The sequence below is a fragment of the Argentina anserina genome, chromosome 5 (assembly GCF_933775445.1).
Source record: "Argentina anserina chromosome 5, drPotAnse1.1, whole genome shotgun sequence".
NCBI lineage: Eukaryota > Viridiplantae > Streptophyta > Magnoliopsida > Rosales > Rosaceae > Argentina > Argentina anserina.
The window spans coordinates 12,692,067-12,718,513 of record NC_065876.1 but is presented as its reverse complement, the minus strand read 5'-3'; the positions used below and the strand labels follow the sequence as shown (position 1 = coordinate 12,718,513).

At 36.0% G+C, this 26,447-nt stretch overlaps 1 protein-coding gene across 1 annotated transcript; it reads right to left on the bottom strand.

Moving 5' to 3' along the window:
* Nucleotides 1–84: 84 nt before the first annotated feature.
* Nucleotides 85–1,491, bottom strand: LOC126793545 (AT-hook motif nuclear-localized protein 23). The gene has a single exon (XM_050520096.1). It carries the CDS (start codon nt 1,300–1,302, stop codon nt 433–435), a length of 870 nt encoding a protein of 289 aa, XP_050376053.1. The 5' UTR covers nt 1,303–1,491; the 3' UTR covers nt 85–432.
* Between the last annotated feature and the right edge of the window lie 24,956 nt (nt 1,492–26,447).

The following is a 26,447-nucleotide window of genomic DNA, read 5'->3' as shown; positions in this document are numbered from 1 at the left end:
GCTAGTGAACACTAAATGGTAGATCTGCTAGAGAAACCCTTAAATTTCAGGTATTTTGCCAACTTTCCAAACATACTAAAATGATTGCAAAGCTCGTTAAAGCTGAATCCTCAAACCATTCCTTATAAAGAAAAAGTAAGAAGAGTAGCAGTAGTTCCACTGTTTCCACCATCATCAACAAGAAGAAAACAACAAAAGAAGAAAAATAGGAGAAGAAACAACTACAACATTGATCAACACAGTTCTTACTAGATAGCCATAGATGCTAAAACATAGCCATTTTGATGAAGATGTAAATGAAGAAGAAGATGATGACGATACCTAGGAGTAGAAGTCCATGAAGTTTGCTGACCTTGTTTTGTCTCCAACGAAGCTCATCACATCCGTTAAGGCAATTAAATCAACCACAGTAAAGAAGTCAATATTGATGATCTAAAATGGCGGACGACTTCCTGGAGAGTTGTTGTTTCCAGCCCACCCGTCAATCGGTAGCTGAACATTTTGCATATTCAGCGGCAGATTGAAGAACGGGAGCCCCGAAGATGGGTCCGGAAAAGGGTTATTCCCCACACCGCCGCTGCCGCGACCTCCACCGCTTCCTCCGGAGCCCTGAGATCCGGCCTGGGGCTGAATCTGCAGCTGCTCGTCCTCCTCCAAGGGCAACCTCTCGTAAGCAACGTTAGTAAAGGAGGAGGCAATCACTATGACTGGTCCTGCCGCGGTCAACTCCCCCACGACGCTGCCTCCGACCACCTGACCCTGCCCGCCGGCCAAGAATATAGTCAAACTTGTCGCGCCAGGCGGGGCCGGTGGAGGCAGAAAGGATCCAGAAAGGGAAAGTATCTCAAACCTTCCGTGGAGGGTAACCACAGCTCCTGCAGCAGCTGGCTGCCGCAAGCTGACATTGGTGACGGTGCCGCTGCCGCTGAGTATACAGATCCCACGCTGGCGTCGCCGTGCGTACGTGGCAACGCAGTCGAAGACGTCACAGCCGTTGCCGACCTCGAGAATATGAGCTCGGAGAGTGTTTGCACTTTCTCTTGTTATGATGACCGGCGGTTTTGGCCTGTTTTTGGATCCAGGAGGGCGCCCGCGGGACCTGCGTCCCACGATGTCTCCGGGGCCAGGATTGACACCGCCGCTGAGGTCGAGACCCTGGTCTTCGCTGGAGTACTGACCCTGGTTGATGTCGTCTTCGTTATCATGATGGGATAGTTGTTGATGTTGCAGGGGTCTCTGGAGCTGGTGCAAGTGATCTTGCCTGTTGAGCTGGTGAACGTAGCCTAAATCCAAACCAGCCATAGATACATCAAAAAGAAAAACAGAAAACAAGGGGAAACAGAAATTATTATTAAAAATGGATTTTAGTAAATAATAATTGTAAGGAAGGAACACCAACACTTCTGCTACTAAACTATGCAGAAAATTCAAAAATACTGTTTGTTTTTCTCTGTATCTCAAGTGCTTTGTATATTTTATGGGAGGGGGAAAATATATATATATATATAGAAAAATGGGATACAATGGGGTGTGTGAGAGGGAGAGAGAGCAGTTCTCTGGTACTTGAAGTTTTAATTTTGGAGTTGAATATAAGAAAAAGAACGACAAGAAGAACAAGGATCGAGTGCAGAGAAAGGGAAGGGACGGAAAGAAGAAGATGGGTGATTAGATAGAGGAGAGAGAGAGAGAGAGAGAGAGAGAGAGAGAGAGAGAGAGAGAGAGAGAAGTGGGTGTGGGGGTGGGAGGCGACAACGACTCTAAAACGCAGTCATTTCTCTCACCCTAAAAGTTTAAATATATACGACTAAATATTCATTTTGCTTAAAATTGTTCATGTGTTTTAGTAAGGTAAAAAAAATTATATTTAAGTTATTTTATTTAAAAAAATATTTTTTTTAAACCATACACTCTAATATCCGAAATTCTAAAACCCTAAATCATAAATCATAAATCATAAACCTTAAACCATATACCATAAACTGTAAACTCTAAACCCTAAATTCTAGTTCAAAATTATAAATACCCATAAGGTCATTTCATAAATAATAAAAATATATAAATCATAATTTTGGTGTAATAAATCTATGTGTCAAAATATAACAAGTGAGTTCGAAATTGCCACGTGATTCTCCCAGAGCACTAAAAAAAATTTCCAGTATGAAAGCGTGGCTTTCAAAACTACGTAAGGGGAGAAAGAGGTATTCATTTTTGCTATTTTTGTTATGTAAAATTTGTGATTTAGGGTTTAATATTATTGTCTAGGGTTTATGAGTGGCTAGGGTTCTGGCAAGACTGGCATTAAAATTGTTCCTGAGATTTTATGAGTTTTATTCCTGCCTAACATTTGTCATGCACAAGGCTGGTCCTGAAAATGCAGAGCCTTGAGCGAAATTTAAAATGTAGCCTAAATAAATTTCACTAAGTAATATAATTGTATATAAATATCAGTCTCGTTTATACGCTCAGTGGTTGACCATGGAATTCATGCTCAACCACCATTGGATGTAAATCAAAGGGTGAGGAGAATCTTTTTTAAATTGAGTTATTTTGTTTTCAACTTTTGGATTTACATCCAATGATGGTTGAGCATGAATTCCTTGATAAACTATTAACCGTATGAACAAGACTGATATACATATAGTGTGTGATTTCTTACTATATAATACAATTATTGTAAAGAAAATTATTCAAGATGTCATTGCACAAAACCTAGTCCATCAAATCACGCCACTTATTGTCCAAATCGAGTCATATATAGGGTTCAACACATCTACACATTAAAAAGGGGGTATTGAAAAAAAGTCGTTTCTCCTAATGCTATGAATAAACCTTTTTTTCTAAAATCTCGTCTACTAATCTAATGTGAATTAGTGGATGCTACCAATGAGAGTGGTGATGCCATACGCAAAAGAATGACAGAGGCAAATAGAGCTTTTGCACATTTTCGTTAATCCATGAACATGATCCATAGAGATACATAGACCCATGGATCTATACATTTCAATCGGAAAAGAATCAATATAAAAAAAAAGAATCGGAATTGATCGATATATTTCTCAAAACAAACTAAAAGGAAACGAATGATGAAACATAAATCGTTGATCAACTAAGCCCTCTCGGGGACTTATTTAAGAATAAAAAAGAGGAATCTCATGTAAATACCATCGGATTATTCAATTCCAATGGATCATCCCAAAATGGTTTTAAGGTTATGAACTTATAATCTGATGATCGAGTATATAAGCTAATTATTAGCTTTTAGGTCATTCTTCGTATAACATAATCTTAGATATATTGTATAACATTTAATCTTATATTATTTACTTATCTTCCATCAATTTACATGTGGTCGCAGTATTCACATCCAAATTTCAAGCAATTTAACTTACTAATCCTTTATCAGTTTCCTTCAATATACAATGATTATTATCATTTCATGGCAAGAAAGATCACATTGTTGGAAAATGCAATGGATTTCTGCACTTGAGAAAGAAAAAAAACAAAAGAAATAAAGTTTGGAAGCAGGGTGTGAAACCCTCAACCCGTAAAAAATGATAGTAAATAAAAGGGTAAATTCCTCCTATGGTACCTGATGTTTGGCTACTTGGATAATTTAGTACCTAATGTATGAAAACAGACAATTTGATACCTAAAGTTCTCAAATTTAGGTCATTTTGGTACTTATGTCACTTTTGATCATATTTTCAGGGTTATTTTCGTCATCTTTTCTCTACTTTACTTCATTTTTTCATAATACCTTCAAATTGCCTCTAAATTATCACTAAAAATTTGATAACTTCTCCACTTAGTATCTGTGATGATTTACGTATATAATTTTTCATAATGTAGCTATTAATCTAACTTTTTTTAATTATAAGTAATTAAAAAAATATTTTAATAAAAAATTACAATTGCATAAAGACAATTTATTTCCTTTGCATCAAATAATTAGGACATTAAGTATATTAAGAAACAAAATTATTTTTGATATATGCGAAGTAGATTCTAAGTGGAGTAGATATATCAATTTAATTATCTCCAAATATGCCACAATTATTGGAAGAAATGAAGAAAAATGTGAATTTAATGAGTTTAGGGCTAGAATGATGAAAATAACCCTAAAAATATGATCAAAATTGATAGAGGTACCAAAATGGTTTACAAATGAGAACTTCAGGTATCAAATTGTCCAAATAGCCATATTTTTTAGGTACCATATGAGGAATTAACCCAAAATAAAAAACCAAAAAAATATTTAATTTGGAAGGGTATCGAACCCCATACCTCCTTGTTTGGTATTCTAAACATGTCAGCAAAAAAGGCCACCTGAACTGGAATGCATGTAACAAAATACTTATTAGAGTTTTAAAATATATTACACATGCAGAAATTATAAACCCAAGGGCCTTCGCCGGATTGGAGGCCTTATGCGGCCGCACAAGTGGCACTCCCCTATGGTTGGCCGTAGTCATGTATATGAAAAAGACATATTTCAATGCTTGTAATGTTCCTCTATGTTTAAAGGACTACTCTCGAGCTTTTGATTAGATGAAATTTATTACTCATATCGTTAGTTAATTGAGAATGCAGTTTTAATTCTTAAACGTAGAAACTTTGTGTTTATAATTAGTTCGATCGGGTTATTTCATTTGTAATTGCCAAAAAGATTGTAGATCGATTTCATAGCTAGCCAAGTTAATTAGAAGATTATTCTTATAACATGAAAATATAATGAGTTGTGCAATGTATAGTTTACTTGCAAAAGAATTATGTACTCGCCTACTTGCCTTGTTTTATGATATTTTATAATATTAAATTAGACGTTGCTGCAGATTTTGAAGTCCTTTATCCATACTTTGATGGAAGCCAATTTCTTTGCCAATGCCCAGGCCAATGTCGGTCAAAGTTCCATGTTATCCCGTATAGCGTCAACGGGTCGGGCCGGCTTATAAGTGGGGGGTCCGGGTCGGTTCATATTAAATTTAAATAAGTGACGGGCCGGGTCATATATTTTTACAAATATGAAAATTCAACAAGCCCGCCCACTTAAAATGGGTCGGGTTGAGTCTTGCGGGCTTTTATTGGTCGGGCCTTGGGAGCTTGTATTAGAAAAAAATATAATATTCTTATTTAAGGGTTTAGAACAATAAAAGAATTATTAGAAAATATTCTCAAAAAAATCACAAATAAATTATAGTTTCGAAATATTGTCGATCGACACCAGTAGATGTAATCGATATATATATTTAGGGACCCTGTAAAAATTGCGTCCATTTTGAACATAGTTTGACCATCCGTATATGTGATAAAAAAAATAAGCGTTTTGACATAATAAAACCTCATTAATCAGGGCTTTGTCAAATGGGTTTGCTCGTTTCAACCACGCACGATCGATGACAAAAAATCGGTGATTTCAAATATGTAAACAACTTTCAACATTCACATCTTGGTAATGGGTCCTCGTTTATGGCATATTAGTGGTGTTTTTAGTTTACCGAAAATTTCAACGGTCAAACGAGGTCCGAATTTAATGAAATTTTAAAATGGTCACTAAATATATATACTAATCACATCGGATAGTATCGATCGATTTCAAGAAGTTTCCTTCATTTACTCACTTGATAATGCGATGGTTTTATTCTAAACCTAATATAAAAGTTATGATACATTAGTGGACACTTAGGCGATCGACAACTCCAATTTGAAATATGGTCAATCAACACCAGCAGATGTGATCAGTATATATATATTTAGTAACATCGTAAAAATGTCTTCCGTTTTGGACATGATTTGACCTTATGTATCTACGGTCTTTGTTCGAAATATCGGTGATATCGCCGATATATCGCTGATATTTCAATTTTTGTTTAATTTTTTAATATTTATTTCTTGTTTTTTTTTTAAACTTATATTTTTTTTCATTTTTTCATATAAATTTTTAATTTATATAAATTTTAAATATATATGATGAATTTCAAGTCTAAATAATCATTCTTAAATACCTATTTTTATTATTAGATGTCATTCGTGTACTTTAATTGTCATTAAATCAAGTATTTATTTTCTTTAGTTTACTTAGTACCGTTTTTTTAGTTTATTTGGTACATATTGAAGTATAATTTTATAAATTTTATTGAAAATAAGCAAATCCGATAAAACCGATATATCCCCTGATATATCGTTTTACCTCTCGACCGATACGATGCCGAAAACAATATTTAGACCATTGTCTACGGTCTACCAAACAAAATGCATTTTGACATATTAAAACCCCCATTGATCGGGCCTTTACTAAATGAGTTTCCTCGGTGCGACCGCGCACGATCGGTGACAAAAATAAGGTGATTTCAGATATGCAAACGGTTTTCCGTGTTCGCATCTTGGTAATAGGTCCTCTCTTAGGGGATATTAGTGGTGTTTTTGGTTTACTATAAATTTCAATGGTCAAACGAGGTCCGAATTGGATTAAATTTTTACATGGTCACTAAATATATATACCGATCACATCGGCTGGTGTTGATTGATCCCGAGAAGTTTCCTTCATATATTTGTTTCATAATGCGATAGTTTTATTTTAAACCTAATATAAATGTTATGATACATAAATGGATACTTAAGCGATCGACAACTCAAATTCGAAAATGGTCGATATGCAGTAGCAGATGTGATCGGTATATATATTTAGGGAACCCGTAAACTTTCGTCCGTTTTGGACATGGTTTGACCGTTCGTACCTACGGTCAACAAAAAAAAAGGCGTTTTGACATATTGAAACCTCATTGACCGGGGTTTTGCCAAATGGGTTTCCTTAGTGCGACCACGCACGATATGTAACAAAAATGATGTGATTTCAGATATGCAAACGGTTTTCGGCGTTCGCATCTTTGTAATGTGTTATCCCTTAGGCCATATTAGTGGTGTTTTCGGTTTACCAGAAATTCCGATGTCAAACGAGGTCCGAATAAGATGAAATTTTTATAGGGTCACTAAATATAAGTACAGATTACATCGGCTGGTGTCGATAATCCCGATAATTTTCCTTCATATAGTCACTTCATAATGCAATAGTTTTATTTTAAAAACTAGTATAAATGTTATAATACGTTAGTGGATACTTCGGCGATCGACAACTTTAGTTCTAAATACGGTCGATCGACATCAGCAGATGTGATCGGTATATATATGCAGGGACCGCATAAAAATTTCAACCATTTTGGACATACGTTCACCATCCGTACTTACGGTTAACAAAAAAAAGCATTTTGACATATTAAAACCCCATTGACCAGGACTTTGTTGAATGAGTTTCCTCGGTGCGACCACGCACTATCGGTGACAAAAATTAGATGATTTTCAAATATACAAATGGCTTTCGACGTTCGCATCCTAGTAATGGGTTATTCCTTAGGGCATATTGATGGTGTTTTCGGTTTACCAGAAATTCTGACGGTCAGACAAGGTCCGAATTAGATAAAGTTTTAACATGGTCCCTAAATATTAGTACCGATAACATCAGCTGATGTCGATTAATCCTGAAAAGTTTACTTCATATAGTTGATTCACAATGGTACAATTTTATTTTAAATCTAGTACAAAGTTATAATATAAAGAAATTTTAAATTTTAAATCTAGTATTATTAACATATATAATATTTTATGTATAATTATTACTAAAAAGACGATTAATATATGTATAATATATTATATGCATGTATAATATTTTATTTATTTACGGGCTTTTACGGGCCGGGTTTCACACCTCTATATTAAGCCCGGCCCTCTACTAACGGAAGCGGACTTTAGCATGATTTCTCGCAGGCCGGGCCAGGTAAAAGCTCATGGGCTTGCGGGCATGCGTGACCTTTTCGGATCCGCGGGTTAAATGACGAGACCTAATCCCGTAGTTGGGAAATAAATTTTCTTCAAAGTGTTGTAGTTGTTTTGAATTTTGATCTCTTTGGAATTGGCTACTCCTGAGGTTTATCTTTGTAATCCAGTCATTTTTGTATAAAATATAAATAAATGAGACGTGAGAGTATATATTGGAGCTTCTACTTCGTCGTGGGCGTCATCTTGGAGTTCGTCTCAGTTGTCTAGTGTGGGGGAGTTTGGGTTTCTCATGGGTTTCGGAAGTTCAGGTTGTATGGTCAATCGATTCTTTTCACAATTTAGGATATGTTTTGGCTCGATAACTTTATATTGTTAATTGAGTTTACTTTTCTCTTGTATTATTTCCTTTCTTGACAGAGTTTGTCCGCCTCGTTATAGATTAATAGTTTGAGTTCTAATCTGGTCTGCACTGATGATTTTGTATCATTCTCACGGGTATTGTAGCTGGTTCATGTTGAATAAAAGTTCAACTTGATTAAAATGAAAAGGTCAGATGCGAGAGCATATACTCCCTACTTAAGTTTCAATCTACATTGAAATGGAAAATTTTGCAATTGTGGAAAGCAAGGTGTGTGTGTGTGTGTATAATGTGTGTATAAGTTTAGAGTGAAGCTAATTGGGACAAATAAACAATCTGTCATTTCATCATAAAAGAGAAAAAATATTGAATGAGATGTTGTACCAATAAAATTATGGTGATGTTACTATTAACACACATTTTCTCACATGATTTTTCTAAAAAATGATATCATGATATACAATTTCATGTGGAAGAGGTGTGTTAATAACAAAAAATTGTGTGTTAGTAACATCACCCTAAAAATATATGATTAAAAAGTGAGTCGTCGATGACAAATTAAGGATGAAAGGGAGTGTGGGCAAGTACATTAATTAAAAAAACTCTTGTATCTCTGTGTGGAAAAGATCTTAAGATCGGAGGAGCAAGAAGAGGAAGAGGAAGAGGAAGTGTGTGGGTGGGGTTAACTCATTTCAAGTTTTCAACATTGAGTTGGTCAAGTGCGGTGAGAAACTAACCATGGTTGGGTTGGGTTAATTCCTAAAGTTGACCAAGCTGGTTGGGTTAACCTGACACGTGAGGGGGAAGACGAATTGGAATTTTAGAAAAATTACAAAAACGAGGGAGGAATAGGGGGGGGGGGGGGGGGGCAAGTGGGAGATGGTGGTGCTGCGGCGGCGGGTCCCCCTTTTGTCTGTTTCCTCCTACCAGGACGGCCCTCCTTCTTCTCCGGTTTGGTGTGTAGCCACTCGCTGGCTCCAGCGGAAAACACAATTTGACGACGACGAGCAATTATATCATCGAAGGCATCGATGATATTGATCTTTGATGATGCCAATTTTCCATCAACTCTAGGGCAAACAAACAAATATGAAGAGGAGGGGTTTGAAACTCTTTCGTGTATTGATCGCACATAGTAAGAAATAAGTGTAGCGAAGATCAAGTTCTATTGTTGGAAGAGATGTGGATGTAGAATTGCTAGCGTATGGATTTAGAGATTGTTTTAAGAGAGTATGAGCTCCAGGAATATATTGAGAGGTAGTAATGTTCTTATTTTTACATCTAAATATCAATCGGAATTCGGGAGAGAGAATATTCAGCTTAATTAGCAGATGATGAATATAACTGAATCAATATGGTAATTTGATAATAAATCTAACATCCATTTTATGTTAATTATCTTAGTATCATATTCAAATATGTTAACTACCGTTAGTGATTTCATATACTTAAAGAATTTTTTCAAAGAAGCGGGCCCAAGTTTCATCCATTAAATCAACAACATCACTGTATCAGCCTATAGAAATTTAAAATCCCTCATCAAGTGATCAAGAATTTACATAGGTTGACAACTGAGAATCTCTCATAAAGAACCTATCAAGTTTGCACAAATTAAGCAAAGTGTCTAAACTAAAGTCTACAAACACGTACAGTACGAGCTGTCCAAAGCAGCCAAAAATTATTAGCAGCAACAAATCTAGAAACCTAAATGAACTAATGACAAACTAAAGAAAGAAAATTAAAATTTCCCTAACTCTCTACCCGTGCCAAATGAAAATGAAACCAGAGTCTTGAAGCTTGACACCCAACCTCATATATAAAGTATCATATACGTACGTGACTGAAACTGTTCAAATAATTGTATTTTTCAACTGGTATCGTTTTAACTTGTTAAATGACTTAAATGAGTAGTTAAATACTAATAGTATTACGGTTGTAAATTTGCAAACTAGTTCCTTAGTATGATTGTCTTATATTTTGTTCCGAAGTTAGGTGTTGGAAATTAGGACCCTCAATCAACAGTAATGTAAAGGTACCAACAGTTTTGGTTTTTCTCAGGGAGGTTGTCCCTGAAAAGACATAAAGAAGATTATTGAAAACGTCAAAAATATCAAATCCAATTGTTGGATCCACGTAATAGCCTCTTGAAGCGGACTGAGTCAGGTATACCCGTTTTCATACAACTAGAAAATGAAAAGATAATAAGGAGAAGCATAAACTCCAAAACTTGTAGGGAAGTCGAAATTTCATCAAGGAGTCGAGAAGGGGGCCGCTTTTCGTTCTTTCAAATATAATTGCTGAATAGAACCAAATATATGACTAAATGTACGTGGTCTCTTCAAAAGTGTTTGATCAAGCTTGCTTAATTTGGGTACCATTTTTCCTTCTCTTTTGTTCCAAGGAGAGTATACATCATATTATTCATATCATATATATAGTTGACTCGTTGATAAATCTGGTGTAACCTAGAGTTGTTGTCGTCAGTCGTCACCAACTCACCATGCTCTACCTGGAAGAAGAGGTCGAGTCATAAATAAGAGTTTATTACCAACTACTAAACAAGAAGAAATGCGGGTCTTATGCAAACGATAGTGCTAGCATATTGAGAGAAAAGTTTCGGACATTTGCGATGAAATCGTCATTTTTAGTTTATTACTAACACTTTGTTGAAACAAATATGCGTTAGATATCTCAAATTTAAACTCGCACCTAGAACATGACCCTTAAAACCCTAAATTTCTTCAAAATTAACTTATAAACTCTACCTACATGTGAAAAAATACAGGTGAAACAGTAGCGTATGGCACCCAAAGAGAGCAGCACAGTTGATGCAGAGCCGGTGGGTCTGATGGCTCTTTTTTTTTTTTTGGTCTGAAGGTCTGATGACTTTGCGGTGAGATCTAGGTGCAATTATGGTCAAAGGATTGGTCAAATATTCTCTCATATGGGGTTGATGGGCAATAGCCAATCGGAGAGAGAGAGATCACGTGCCAGTGTTCTGAGAAAAATTAGCAGAAGAGGTTAAGGAGGCACCGTATGGCTGTCGGCCACGTCTTCGGGAGTTGGTCGCAATATCTTACCACCCCTTAAACACCGGAAGCCTCTTCTTTTAACATCCTGCACTCCACTTCTGTTCTTCTTCCTCTTTTGCCACTTAGGGCATAAGGGAAATTTTTCATAATGAAAGTCTAAGGAAACAAAATATAACTCTAGGCATATTATATATTCATTCATCACTACGAGAAATTTTTCAGTGCTACCGTAATACCACGTGACAATGTCTAGTAATATTCCATTCTAATCACAATTTGACATGTAAAATTTACTTTTAAAAAAATTATATTTAAGTTATTTTGTTAAAGACTATTTTGTGTTACTTTCTAAAACCCTGCACCCTAAACCCTAAACTCTAAACGTTAACTCTAAACTCGAAATCATAGTTCAAAATCATTAATACACATGAATGTCATTCCACAAATAATAAAAATATGTTAAATTTATGTTTGGTGTAATAAATCCACATGTCGAAATATAACAGATAAGAAGGACTATTAGTTATTGTCATGTGGTACTACGGTAGTATATAAAAAGGTCGAGAAATTTTTCAGTCCTGCTAGAGAACCATGTGGGAATATCAAGTGGTCCTTATTTCTAATCATAATTTGACACGCAAGATTTAATTAGAAAATTCATATGCAAGTTATTTTGTCAAAGACTATTTTGGGTTTTTTTTTCTAAAACCCTACACGGCTACACCCAACACTCTAATACTCTAAACCATAAACCCTATACTATACACCCTACACTCTAATACCCTAAACTCTAAATCATAAACTCTAAATCTTAGTTCAAAACCATCAATACTCATGAAAGTCATTTCACAAATAATAAAAATATGTAAAATGATAATTTTAGTGTAATAAATCCACGTGTCAAAATATAACAAGTGAGGAGTACCACTGAACATTGCTACGTGGTCCTCCGGGAATATTGAAAATTTTCTCCCTCACTTATGAGGCCTGAGGGCGAGTGGCCGACTAATATTCTATTTGTAGGGCCCTGTTTGGTTGACAGGAATGTGAAGACATAGAAATGAATTAATTTATTTTCCAAATTAATTTGGAATGGAATATGTTTTTTGTATTTCTATGCCGGTGTTTGGAAGATATAGAAATCTAAAATTTGGAATTATTTTAGTAAGTCATTAGAATGAAATGTTCAATCAAAATTTCATTAAAAGTCATTTATAAGGAAATACGATACAATTTAAAACGATAATATTGGCGAACTTCTTCTCATTTGGGGTGTTTCGTCATCAAAATATGCGTTGTCTCATGGTGCTGTTGAATGGGCGATGAAAAGAGTATGCACGGTCCGTGAACTAGGGAATTGTCGCAGTAGTAACGGTTGGATTTGACGAAGCATCATGGTGTTCGTATATAAGCATTGTTTTACGGATGGCATAAGCGCATAGCGTTGGCATTATAAACATATATACTATTGTATGGCTGTTGTTGTAGACTTGTCATTTGTCCACGAAACGGTGGCGATTGTTGTGTTGAGTTTTCTTCTGAGGTTGCGACTCATTGAAGCAATTTTATGGCGAATGATTGCGGCGATTGGAGTCATGTGCCCCTGGCGTAATGCTAATAGATGATCCGGGCTACCGTTACATAATTAAATGCATAAGAATATATCTATTTTCTATGAATTATTATTGGTGTATCACTATAATTTTCTTGTTCATCTAAATTACAGCGAACATATGTAACAGGCCTATCCCGATAATCAGATTGTCTAGTCCAGGACTCCAGGCTACTAAAAGTTATGAAGTTGTTGGTGTTTGATGCATATATTTTCAAATTGTATTATTTTCTATGTTTGAGAATAAAAAAAATTAATTTTACCTATAGTTTGAAAAAAGAAAAAGAAAAAAGAGCTCTACCCTATATGTTTAGGGCACCGTAGAATTTCTCTTGTTTCGTAGTCTTTCTTTTCTTCTTTTTCAATAACAAAGTCTTTATGGGTTGCTTCTTTCTTTCACTTGTTTCGTAGTCCTTTACCTTTTTCTTTCAATTTAAGACATTATACCCATTGTAGAAGGAGGTTGCCTACATTGTAGTGTTTTTTTTTTTGAATCAAGCCTACATTGTAGTTTAATATTCCAGTCTAAACAGTGAAAGCTGATTGGGTTCAGAAAGATAGGGTCCTCTGCCACTCCTGCTCTCTTAAATTGGGGCAGAGATAATGCCATTAATAATTTCCTACAACCGTGCCCTGTCCTTCTGATTATTCCTAGCCTCCTTGGGAAAGTCCCCCCAATTTTAGGCTCCCTCTCTGTCTTTCTCTGATCTCGCATTAAAAGTTCTGGAAATACTGGGCAGGCTCTCACTCTCCCATAGATTTTAACCTAATTAAACTGCAACCTCTGCAGGCCACAACTGCTTCTACTGGGTAACTGAGCGTCTGGTGAGCGTGGGGGTATATATATATATATATATATATATATCTCACACACACTTAACACTTTGATGTCATAAAAGACAAACCCACGAGGGTTTTCCGATCTTTAAAACAAACAAAGAGGCAATCATGGAGTACTGTAAATCCTTGACTTGGCGATAAGAATAAAGATTAAAGACCCAGCTAAGCTTTAAGCTCAGCGACCTCATGAATGACAATGTCGTCCTCGACAAGATCCACCTTAGTGCCTTACAGCTCTTTCGTAGCTTCATACCCTGCACCCCCATATCTCTCAGGTCCTTCCCACACGTCAAACACTCAATCTTATTCCTTCTTTCTGGGTTTGAGTACTCCTTTAGTATAGTTGAGTCTGATCTGTGATGCTGAGCAAGTTTGAATTGACTGCTGATATACGATGAGACATGGGATTTAGGAAGCACGCCTTCCCTTGTAGAAATTAGATATATCGATGAAGCCCGCAAGACAAGCCGTGAGTCATTCACTCTTCACATGCGCTACCTTAGCCATGAGCCGATGACATCTCAATTATTAATTTCAAGTACTCTTTTCAAATTTGTTACGCAATTACAAGCTGCTGGCTCGGGGCGGTGCCCTGAGTTTGGACGTACGGGGTCAGCTTGTGTCTTCCCAACATGGACTAACTACCTAATCTTCAAATCAACTTTGGTTTCCTCAAGGATCCACCTATGTATATAAAGAGTGACTAAGAACGTAACAGAACTTGGCTCCTTCAAGATAATAATGCTTGAACAACGGTCAAACCGTAACAAAGTATGCAGAGGCGCCGAAGGTTGAGACTAGACCATTTCTGTCGGTTTACTCAATCTTTACACTTTAGCAGTTTAGTGTGTTGAATAATTACAAAATTACTGTATATACGGTATGTTCGCAACTTCGCATCTCTTGACCAACTCAAACTATAACCCCCCTCTAAACTGTGATTGAAAAATCACTCCCATGGCTTGTAAGTACGTGACCGAGTTTGTTGTATTTTATTACATTATTTTTGCAAAACCATTTCGGTAATCTCGATGATTACATCAGATTCAATCTCAATCAGTAGTGGATTAGCACATCTTCGGACATCAAAGATTCAAAGAGGTGATAAACTTCCTCTAATTATAATGCTTGAATCCGAGGTGCGCACAAGCTTTTTGATTTTTTAACAACTTGAAATTTGTAATTTCTTTACTCTTTAGCACGTGTCCACTTGATTCAAGTTGCAGAGAATACGAGTTATAAAGGTATGAATAATTATAGTTGGTTTTATTATATAAGAACCACTAAATACTTTGGTTCACCTGATTAAAGTTAAATCTTAATTACTAAGAGCATCTTCGACACTTTGTACATTTTAGAAAAACTAAATAGAGATTTTTGAGAAAAATTACTAATTTTCACTCAAAACAGTTTTTGCATCTCATTATCCAAAATAGAGAATGAAACGAGAGAGATCGAATAGTTAATTATCCAATAGAAATTTGTATAAATAGGTAAAAAAAATTACAGGTAGAAATTTCACAAATTCCATAACTCAGTCTTTAAATAGAAGTGCAATTGCCCAATGGCTATCTGGTCTCGTGGCAAGTGGAATTTCATTACTTATGATCAGAAGTTACAAGCAGATTGTTTCACTACCTTATGCGTATAAGATAAATGAAAATAAATGACAAGCTTAAACACCATATTATTGTGAAACATGGGTGTCCTGGGTAATTTCTATGTTGTTTTATGCACAAGTTTGGAACAGTTAGAGCAGTTGGCTTGTGCACATTAGTTTCGCTGATGCAACATATTGTGCATTAAATGCACCGTTGTGCACTTAATGCTCAATCTGTTGAAATAAGATTTGACTCCATCTTCTCTGATTGCTGGTTGCTCAAGTGATTTGATCTCTTCCTCTTGTATATCCTTAATTCAAGGTCTCGCCGTTGTAATTTGTTTTTGGTCTTTTATCTTTTAGATATATAGTTGGTGTAGTTGGTAGTCAAGAGTTGTATAAATACCTTTGTATTTCTCTGTTTTTTTAGAAGAATGAAACAAATTCATTTGACATCAAGTTGATATGAGCACTTTGTGCGATGTTCTTAACATGTTTTTACCTCTATTTGTACTTTGCTTAGCCCTTATTGTTATACTATTGAGTCATTGAGTTGTAGTAAGAGTTTTGGGCGGTATTGGATGCATTTTTGTGTTTACATGAGTGAAAAACGCAGAATTGGTCTAGAGTCCTAGTTTGAGTAGGAATCCTTGTAGGACTAGGAAACCTAGTTGGATTAGGAGTCTTCATCTTTCTACGTTTTGGTCGCATTGACGATATTTTGAGAGTCCTTCTTGCACTAGGAATCCTTGTTAGGTTTCGAAACTAATTATCTCTTACTTATGATTTTATGTTCATATTTTTAGATTGGATTTAAGAGATAATACTAGAGGAAAACAAGGAGAACCCATGCACATGGAGTTATATCATCAACAAGTCATGCAACAATTAAATAAAAGAGATAAAAAAGTGGAGATAATTAAGAGATGAAGTCCTTGCCATGGGAAGAAGTAAAGAAGAAGGAAGAAGAAATAAATGTGAAGATTAATTAAGTGAAAAGAAGAGAGATAGAGCCATGCATATGCAACCTAAAAGTTAGAAGATGATCATTAAAGAAATAAAACATGACATGATTTAGGGAATAAAACATTACATGATTTAGGGAATAAAACATGTCAGGATTTAAGGAATAAAACATGTCATGATTTAAGGAATAAAGCATAGCATGATTTAAGGAATTAAAACATGACATTATAATAGGAAGAAAGAGGCAAGTTCTAACCAAGTATATCCTCCTTATTTTCTCTATATATACATGGCTTCAACTCATATCCATATCATTTCTCATTTGCATTCAAGAGCCAAAACTCTACCAAAATACTACCTCAAACATCCTTCACCAAAACAGCAAGCCGTTCTCCCCCATATACCACTTCCATCTCCACTGAAATCACCATTGAAGACATACCTTCAAGGTTCCTACAACGTGTGATTCTCACAACTCATCTCCATAGATTTGTTCGTTTTTGATTTTTTACAATACTTTGTCTATGAAGATTGTAGTATTATGTTTGTGTGGGGTTATTGTTTTGTATTAAGAATCGAAATTTTCAGATTGTTTTATTGGATTTTTGGATCTTTGCCGAATTTATGGTTTCCTATAATTAATGAGTTTGTATTTCTATTGTTGTGTTATAATCATCTTTATCATACTTTTAGATAATTTTCATATATGTGTATATGAATTTAGTGCTTGGATGCAGTCCCTAAGATTGTGTTTGAGTGCTAGATTCATCAACCATATTGACACAAATCGAATCATGCCCTAAGTAGGTTCAGTTTGTGTTGATTAAAAGTGGTAAAAATTCTGGAAATTTGCATGTGAAACTATGGTAGGTGATGACATACATGAAACATGTCTCCAACAAAGATTTAGTGCTTAAATGTAATCTTGTTTGATTTCTACTCGAAGTGTTATTGAATTCGATGACATGCAAATTTAGATTAGACCCTAAGTCAATCTAAATGTGAATTGAAATCTTGCATGATTAGATGATCCCCTAAGGCTCTAATTGTATTGGTATCTAAAAAGAATGTAATTGGTCAAATTAGAATGCATGATAGATTCGAATTTCTAATTATGTGGTATAATGCTAAATTTGGTTTAAGTTTGTTAAAGAGAAGTCGATCATGTAAATAGTAATTTAGGTTTTATTTTAGTAGTTAATAATCAATCTCAAACCCCCCTATTATTTGTTAACACTAAAAGTTTAGAGTTCCTTTTAATTCCCCAGAAAAAACGATTCCTGCTTATTCTATATTAGCGATGATGTTTTACATGGTTTATTATAGACGTTTTAATTAACGATCTATCACCTTGATGGCAACCAATGCCACCTTACTCTTCACAGACGACCCTCGCCATGAGCCCAACCATGGTTTTACTCAAACTAACAGTAGTGTTATGTTTGTTTCTCATCGTCTCCTATCATAGATGTGGTTTGTGAATTATAAAGAATATATGAATACCCCAATTTCAAATGAATTGATGGATAATTTAAGTTTTGCGGATCTGATAAGGCCACAGAGGCCCGTAAGCCCGATGGACATTTTTTTAAAAAGGCATGGCCTACGAGAAAGTCCGCCAAAGCCTAGTTCCGCGAGTAGAGTGCCGAGCTTAGTTTAGAGGTGTAAAACCCAGTCTGGCCGGCCAGAAGCCCGCAAAGTAATAAAATATTATATATACGCATTCAATTAGGTTTAGAATAAAACTATCACATTATGAAGCAACTATATGAATGAAACTTCTTGGAATCGATCGACTCCAGCCGATATGATCGGTATATATATTTAGTGACCAAGTAAAAATTTCATCCAATTCGGACCTCGTATAACCGTAGGAATTTCCAGTAAACCGAAAACAACACTAATATGTTCTAAGGGAAGACCCATTACTAAGATGCGAATATCGAAAGCAGTTTGCATATCTGAAATCATATAATTTTGTTTGTAACCAATTGTGCATGATCGCACCGAGAAAACCTATTTAGCAAAGCCCTGGTCAATGAGATTTTAATATATCAAAACGCCTCTTTTTTGGTTGACTGTAGGTACGGATGGTCAAACCATGTCCAAAACGGACGAAATTTTTATGAGATCTCTAAATATATATACCGATCACATCTGGTGGTGTCGATCAACCATATTTCAAATTGGAGTTATCGATCGCCGAAGTGTCCACTAATGTATCATTACCTTTAAATTAGTTTTAGAATAAAACTTTCGCATTATGAAACGACTATATGAAGGAAACTTATCGGGATCGATCGACACCAACAGATGTTATCAGTATATATTTTAGTGCCTTGTAAAAATTTCATCCAATTCAGACATCGTTTGACCGTTGGAATTTCCAGTAAACCAAAAACATCACTAACATGCCCAAAGGGAAGACCCATTACCAAGATGCGAACATCGAAAGCCGTTTGCATATTTAAAATCACCTTATTTTTGTAACCGATCATGCGCGGTCACATTGAGGAAACCCATTTGACAAACCCTCGGTCAAAACATGTCCAAAATTGACGAAAGTTTTACGGGATCCCTAAATATATATATCGATCACATCTACTGGTGTCGATAGACCATATTTCGAACTGAAGTTGTCGATCGCTGAAGTGTCCACTAATATATCATAACCTTTATATTAGGTTTAGATTAAAACTATCGAATTATGAAGTGACTATATGAAGGAAACTTCTCAGGATCGATCGACAGCACCGATGTGATCGGTATATATATTTTGTGACCCGGTAAAAATCTCATCTAATAGGACCTCGTTTGATGGTCGGAATTTCCGATAAACCAAAAACACCACTAATATGCCCTAAAGGAAGACTCATTAACAAGATGTGATGTGTTCAAATCCTATATTTATATGCATCATATCCTTTGTCTATATATTTAGTTCTCTAATTTATTATTGATTTATGTCATTTTAGTGTGTTTCTATGTTTGTGTCAAAGAGAGAATAAACAAGGCTAAAATGAGTTAATAAAGATTAAATGCCGATTATATTCTTTATTGTCAGAATCTTTCTGTGTAGAACATCCAACTTTGCCGACGTTTTGAGAGAGTTCTAGATCAAATCAAACCTTGACCCTTATACCATTAGAAAGATACGGATGTCTATTTTATGTAGGATTTTACGGCTTGATTTCAATACTCTAAGAGGAAGTTATGATCGTTTGAGTGACAAAATGTCAGAGATGAAACATGCCCGGGTTTATTAACATTCACGAAGAACTCAAGTTTCATAGCACAAATGCAGGAATTTCAATACATTAAGGTCAATGATTCAAATGAAGATGCATATAGTACATGGATTCCTACTTTTACAAGAGATATTTCAAGGTTTTCCCATTGCATATCAAAATAGGAGTATGAAACCAAGTCTTACAAGGAAACTGAAGTCAAAGATGAGCAATAATCTTTTCTATATAAGGGAGCACGAATTTCATATAAGAAGAGATATCCGGAGCACAATGTAGACGCCAAAGGAGCAGAGACCATCCATCAATCTTCACAATTTCATTCTTTTATGTTTTTGTTTTGTTTTCCTTGGTTATAATTTGTTGATGTACTTTGATGTTTTATTGATGAATTTATAGTTTCTTTATGATGAATTCTTAGTCATTATTTGAATTGATGCTTTATGTTTAAGTTCTTTGATTAATCACCTTCGGCCTTTGCATATAGTAATTCGAAAATAAATTTGAAACAGAGATGTAATATAATTTATGAAGCTTCTTTTAATAAAGTGTGGTGAATTACATTGTTAATCGAGAGAGAATGATGATTTGCTTGGTTTCCTTGTTTTCTAGATCATAATGAGTCCTGCATGTTAAATTTATACCTGATAATGATAGACTGCATAGCTATAATATACGAATTTTACCCGAGAGGGAGAGCATCATATACTTCAGGAAAACTATGGTCTAGAGTACCTGAGAATGACATAGATACGGGAATTGTCATCTAGAGATACGAAAGAATCCATTAGTTGCATCAATACATAAATATGATTATGAGTGGTTGATTCTGATACCCTAAGTTTTATCTTGTTTGTTTGTTACTTTATCTCATTTGTTATACGAAAATATTAAAACAATATCTTGATTGCTTTTGTGTTCTTAGATTAGATTAATTAAGTTAGGATTAAATCGATTCTCAATCCCTAGTTGGAACGACCTCATATTTGCATAACGATTCGTGCGTTTGCGAGTTTTAATTAAAATTTTACAACAAGATGCAAACACCAAAAGACGTTTGCATGTATGAAATTACCTCATTTTTGTCACCGATCGTGCGTGTACGCAACGAGGAAACCCATTTTGTAAAGCCCCAGTTAATGAGGGTTTTAATTTGTCAAAACGCCTCTGTTTTGGTAGACCATAGATATGGAATTTGTAATAACCCAAATTTTCGAGTTTAATTTTTGATAATTTCGTGTAAATTATTATGCTTGGTAATTCGAGTAAAATCACATTCTACACCTTCTCGTCGATGTCTTTACGAAATGAAAATGATTTCGGAAATTTAAGGTTGAAAAACGTTATGTTTTCAATGGCTCAAGAGTTGACTTTTATTCCGTCGCTCATATCTGAAAACTTCATTCACGAAAGTCGTAGAGCTCGTCGATACAAGTTTTTAGACACGTGACATGCCTTAATCGAATGTTGTATGTGAAAGTTGTTAGCAACAGAAGTTAGGTTTCCGATTTTAGAAGGTTATAAAAGAACATTTTTGGAAACCTAAAACTAAAAAGAAAACCAAAAAGGAAACCGAGATGGTCGCGTGACCCGACCACGACTCCATCACAACCGAGCCTTTTTTCCGGCGATCTCCTTCCTCTGGCCGCCATGTTCGACACCACCAGTGTCGTTGAAACCGCACGGCCAAGCTGCATCGACCAGTGGTGGTGGCGCAGCGCAACTGGACACTAATCAGCCGCAGTGATGCCTTCCCATTTCGGCAAGTTTTGTCGCCATCGCCATCTCCGTCGCCGGTGAGTTCTAAGCTCATAGTCTCTTGATTTTGACCATCTAGGTTGGTTTATCATTGATTTAGAACTCAAATCGAATGTTTAATCAACAGAGATGAAGCCTGGATCTTCCGAAACTTTTCGGCGACGTTCCGACCACTTCCCGGCGATTTGAGTCTTAACGCATGTATGGTTATATTCTCCTCCTTGTGATCTAGGTTTTTGATGTTGAAAGTTTTGTGATTCGATGATGTTTTGGGCATAGGAGTTTGTGGTACGCGTGTCGCCACCTAGGGCGGCGCGTAGGAGGAAGTGGGTCGGTGGTGAGTAGGTTTTAGGCCCTAGGATTGTTGTAGGAAGATATTTGGTTGGTTTTGGTGGTTGCAAGGGAAGTCACACGTGGTTGCTTTGAGCGGTGCGTGAGCATCACGCGCGGCTGTGAGAGGGTGGCGCGTAAACAGTGTTTGCGTGAACAATGTTTTTAACTGTAATCAATATTCACATGTTGTTATGCGAATGGTTTTCTAAGCACGTTGTTATATGCCACTAGGTGACTAACGAAACGGGTGAGAGAATCTCATTTAGTGTCGTAAAGTTGCACATAGGATTTAAGGTGAGTAAATCTAACTACGACAAGTCTACCTTTGGCAGCGACATTTAAGGTGAGTAAATCTAACATTGAGTCTTGTTAAAACGTTTTCTGGTCTTCGGATTTAGTGATGGCATTTAAATCGGGAACCAAGCCTTTAGCCGGGTGTTGGTTACAATCCGTTAGAGCTCTAGTCTATCTGTCGTTGTACATCATGAGGGGTAACCAGATGGGCTGCCTGGGTCTCATGAGTACACATGTTTTAAAACTGTTAAACGTTACATTTCCTTATTATGCGATGTATGTTTAAATGCTGGTTTACTCATACGGGCTGAAAAGCTTACCGGGTTTGTGTTTACAATTCTGGTGTAGGAGATAGTTCTACAGGTGGGGATTAGCAAGCTCGGAGAGCTTACACGGAGGATTTTTTTAGGGATCCCCTCATTCGTTTTTAGTGAGGATCTAGCGAATATTATATTTTCCAATTGTTTTGATACTTGTGTATATAAATTGGTAATGTATTATTCAAGTTGGCTGAGTCGTACTTCAACTCAGTTTCGATACACTGTTGTTGTAAGATGGTTTCAATATATTTGAGATTCTTTTAGAGTTTTCATGGTTTCGAATTATAATTTTTATCATTTGAATTTTGGGGATGTGACAAAAATTTTACAGAATCCCTAAATATATATACCAATAACATATGCTTGTGTTGATCGACCATATTTTGAACTGGAATTATCGATCGCCGAAGTATCCACTAATGTATCATAACCTTTATATTAGGTTTATAATAAAACTATCGCCTCATGAAGCTACTATATGAAGGAAACTTCACGGGATCGATCGACAGCAGCCGATGTGATCAGTATATATATTTAGTCACCCTGTAAAAATTTCATCAAATTAGGACCTCGTTTCACCGTCGGAATTTCCGGTAAACTAAAAATATCACTAATATGCCATAAAACTATCGCCTCATGAAGCTACTATATGAAGGAAACTTCACGGGATCGATCGACAGCAGCCGATGTGATCAGTATATATATTTAGTGACCCTGTAAAAATTTCATCAAATTAGGACCTCGTTTCACCGTCGGAATTTCCGGTAAACTAAAAATATCACTAATATGCCATAAGGGAGGACCCATTACCAAAATGCGAATGTCGAAAGTTGTTTATATATTTGAAATCACCTAATTTTTGTCACCGATCGTGTATGGTCGCAACGAAGAAACTCATTTGGCAAATCTCGGGTTAATGAGATTTTAATATGTCAAAACACATCTTTTTTGGTTGACCGTAGGTACGGACGATCAAACCATGTCCAAAATGGATGAAATTTTTACATGGTTCATAAATATATATATCGATTACATTTAATGGTGTCGATTGATAATATTTCGAAACTAGAATTTATTTGTGACTTTTTTTTAAAATGTTTTCTAAGAATTCTTTTATTTTTCCAAATTCTTAAATAAGAGTACTATGTTTTTTTTATAATACAAGCCCGGAAGGCTCGGCCCATAAAATCATGCAAGACCCGTTTTAAATTAGCGGATTTGAATGTTTATATTTGTGAAAATACCCGATCCGGCCCGACTTGTCACTTATCTAAAAATACTAACACCATTTTCACTCGATATGTCCCATTCTTCACAGCAAAAGCTTTCCAATAGATCTGGATACATAATGTTGATTATCTATTTGTTTTGTGATGATTGGGATAATGGACTTGCCGAAAACTAGGAGATTCGTAAGAACCAATCATTACAAAATAAGGGCTTGTATCATCTATAATATTCATGCAGACACTAGTCCTCTTAGATGTTTCTACGACAAAAAACTAGTAGTTGTTTTTCTTATTCGATTAGATATATCGTTTCACTATACATGTTTATAACAACTCTTGTCGATCTTTCATTAGAAAAAGATATGATGAAATGATGAATTCGATGACTCTTGGATATAAAGACACTCAGATATAAGAATCATTTCAAATAATTTACGATTTTCTAAGAGTTAAATTATTAGTGAAATGATAAACCAGTAAACTTAGATCACAGGAATTGCAATAACTGGTTTTGGAGGTCTGTTTTTTTTTTTTTGTTTAAAACTGGTTTTGGAGTTCAAGCTTTATATCTACTAAAAGAAGAGATCGTAACTAGTCATTGGATAATATTTTCACATGCGGGAAAGAAAAAAAGAAAAGAAGAGCTTGTTCAAGGAGACATAAAATGCCTGCCCACCTACTGCTGTGGCATGTGCTGTGGCATGTGTTGTGGCATGTGGGAGAGGATCTACAATTAAGAATTCGAAGTTTAATATATACCATATTGATTAGAGTAGTCATGAGTTTCCAACAAAGTACTCAAGATTTCACAACCAAAATTGATTGGTAATGGCTAAACATAAAAAGAATGATACTGGTGTAAAACTGATTGATTATTCCATTCAACGTGAATGATACAATATATACAGGATAGGAGAGTAGTTAACTCCTTGATTCCAGCTAGCTACTATTAAAGAGAAGATTACGTATATGTTACAATGAATGAAAACATATCGACTATAACTACTTAGGATTAGTTTCCGTAGATGTCTCAATACTCCCCCTCAAGTTAGAGTGTATGTTGATTACACCGAACTTGCTTAACAGCTTTGTAAACTGTTTAGGATGCAGTGGCTTTGTAAAAATATCAGCAGGTTGCTCTGCTGTTCGAATATGTGCAGTTTGAACAAGTCCTCTCTGGATCCTTTCACACACAACATGGCAGTCAATATCAATGTGTTTTGTGCACTCGTGGAAGACAGGATTAGATGCAATATGGAGAGCAGCTTGGTTATCACAAAATAGTAATGCTGGTTGTGTACCTTTGATGTTCAAGTCCCTCAAGATATTTTGCAACCATGTAATCTCACAACAAGTAGAGGCCATAGACCTATACTCAGCTTTTTGCACTTGATCTAGACATTGTATTTTGTTTCCTTGTTTTCCAAGATATAGGTACATTACCAAGGAAAATACAATAACCAGTAGCAGATCTTCTGGTATCTCTGCATCTCGCCCAATCTGCATCACAATAAGCTCTTAACTGCAAAGTACCTTTAAATGGTAGAAGTAATCCTTGGCTAGGTGTATGTTTCAGATACTGAAGAATTTTGTGAGCAGCTTCTAGGTGTGGTTCTCGTGGCTTGTCCATGAACTGACTGAGGATATGAACACCATACACAATGTCCGACCTTGTGATAGTTATGTAGATTAATCTTCCTACCAATCTCCGATATTGTGACGGATCAGACAAAAACTTTCCTTCTCCTTGTGTTAGAGTACTATTGTACTCAACTGGAAATGCGGTAGGCCTTGCTCCAAGAAAACCTGAGTCTTCTAGTATCTCCAACGCATATTTTTGTTGGCTCAGGACAATCCCTTGTTTGGATCGAGCAACTTCTATGCCAAGGAAGTACTTTAACACTCCCATATCTTGTAGCTTGAACTTGTCAGATAGGTACTTTTTCACACTTGATATGTCATCAAGGTGGTTTCCTGCTAGAATAATGTCATCAACATATACCAACAAGACTGTGAAACGACCTCTATGATTTCTTGTAAATAAGGAGTAATCTGACGAGGACTGTTGAAAACCAGCTTCTTTGAGAGCATTGGATAATTTGATAAACCACTGTCTTGATGCTTGTTTAAGTCCATATAATGACTTATGTAACTTTCAAACTCGTGTCTCCCCCTTTCCTCCGAAACCAGGAGGAAGCTGTATGTAGACATCCTCATATAAATCCCCATGAAGGAAAGCATTGCTGATGTCGAGCTGATGAAGATGCCATCCCTGGAGAGCAGATAAGCTGAGAAGAATTCTGACTGTAGTAAGCTTAGCAACAGGCGCAAATGTCTCACGATAATCAATTCATTCAACTTAACTGTAGCCTTTAGCAACAAGGCGTGCATTGTATCTCTCCACACTGCCATCAGGATTGTACTTGATTTTATACACCCATTTGCAACCAATAGGGTGTTTATTTGCTGGCAACGGCACGAGGCTCCAAGTACGGTTAGTCTGCAATGCACATATTTCTTCTTGCATGGTTGTACGCCATTTTGGATCAAGAACTGCTTGGGAAAAAGATGTAGCCTCACAGTGCATGGTTAGAGCAGCAATAAAAGCTCTATGTGCAGGAGATAATCGATCATATGATAATACATTTGATATAGAATGGGTCGTACCTGAGACCTCGGTCGGTGAAGAAGATGAAACAGTACGTGAGGGGAGAGTTGCCTCAATGTGAAAGTCTTGTAATAGGCTTGATGTTCGTGTCAGGCGAGTAGATCGACGAAGAGGAGGCAGAGTATCAGACACAGGTGTGAAAGGACTAGGTAAAGAATTTGTGCTTGTGGGAAGAGAAATAGTAGTGTCTGCGGAAGAGGTAGGTTGTAGAACAGGGGTTGAAGTGGTAGAAGGTGAGCCTAAAATCGTGCTATCAGGGAGGTTGGAAGCAAGATCTTCTGTGGAGGAATGATGAATAGTTTTAGAAGAAGAAGAAAGAGAGTTTGGTGCGTGATTTGTGCACGTGGACTTGACAGAGTCAT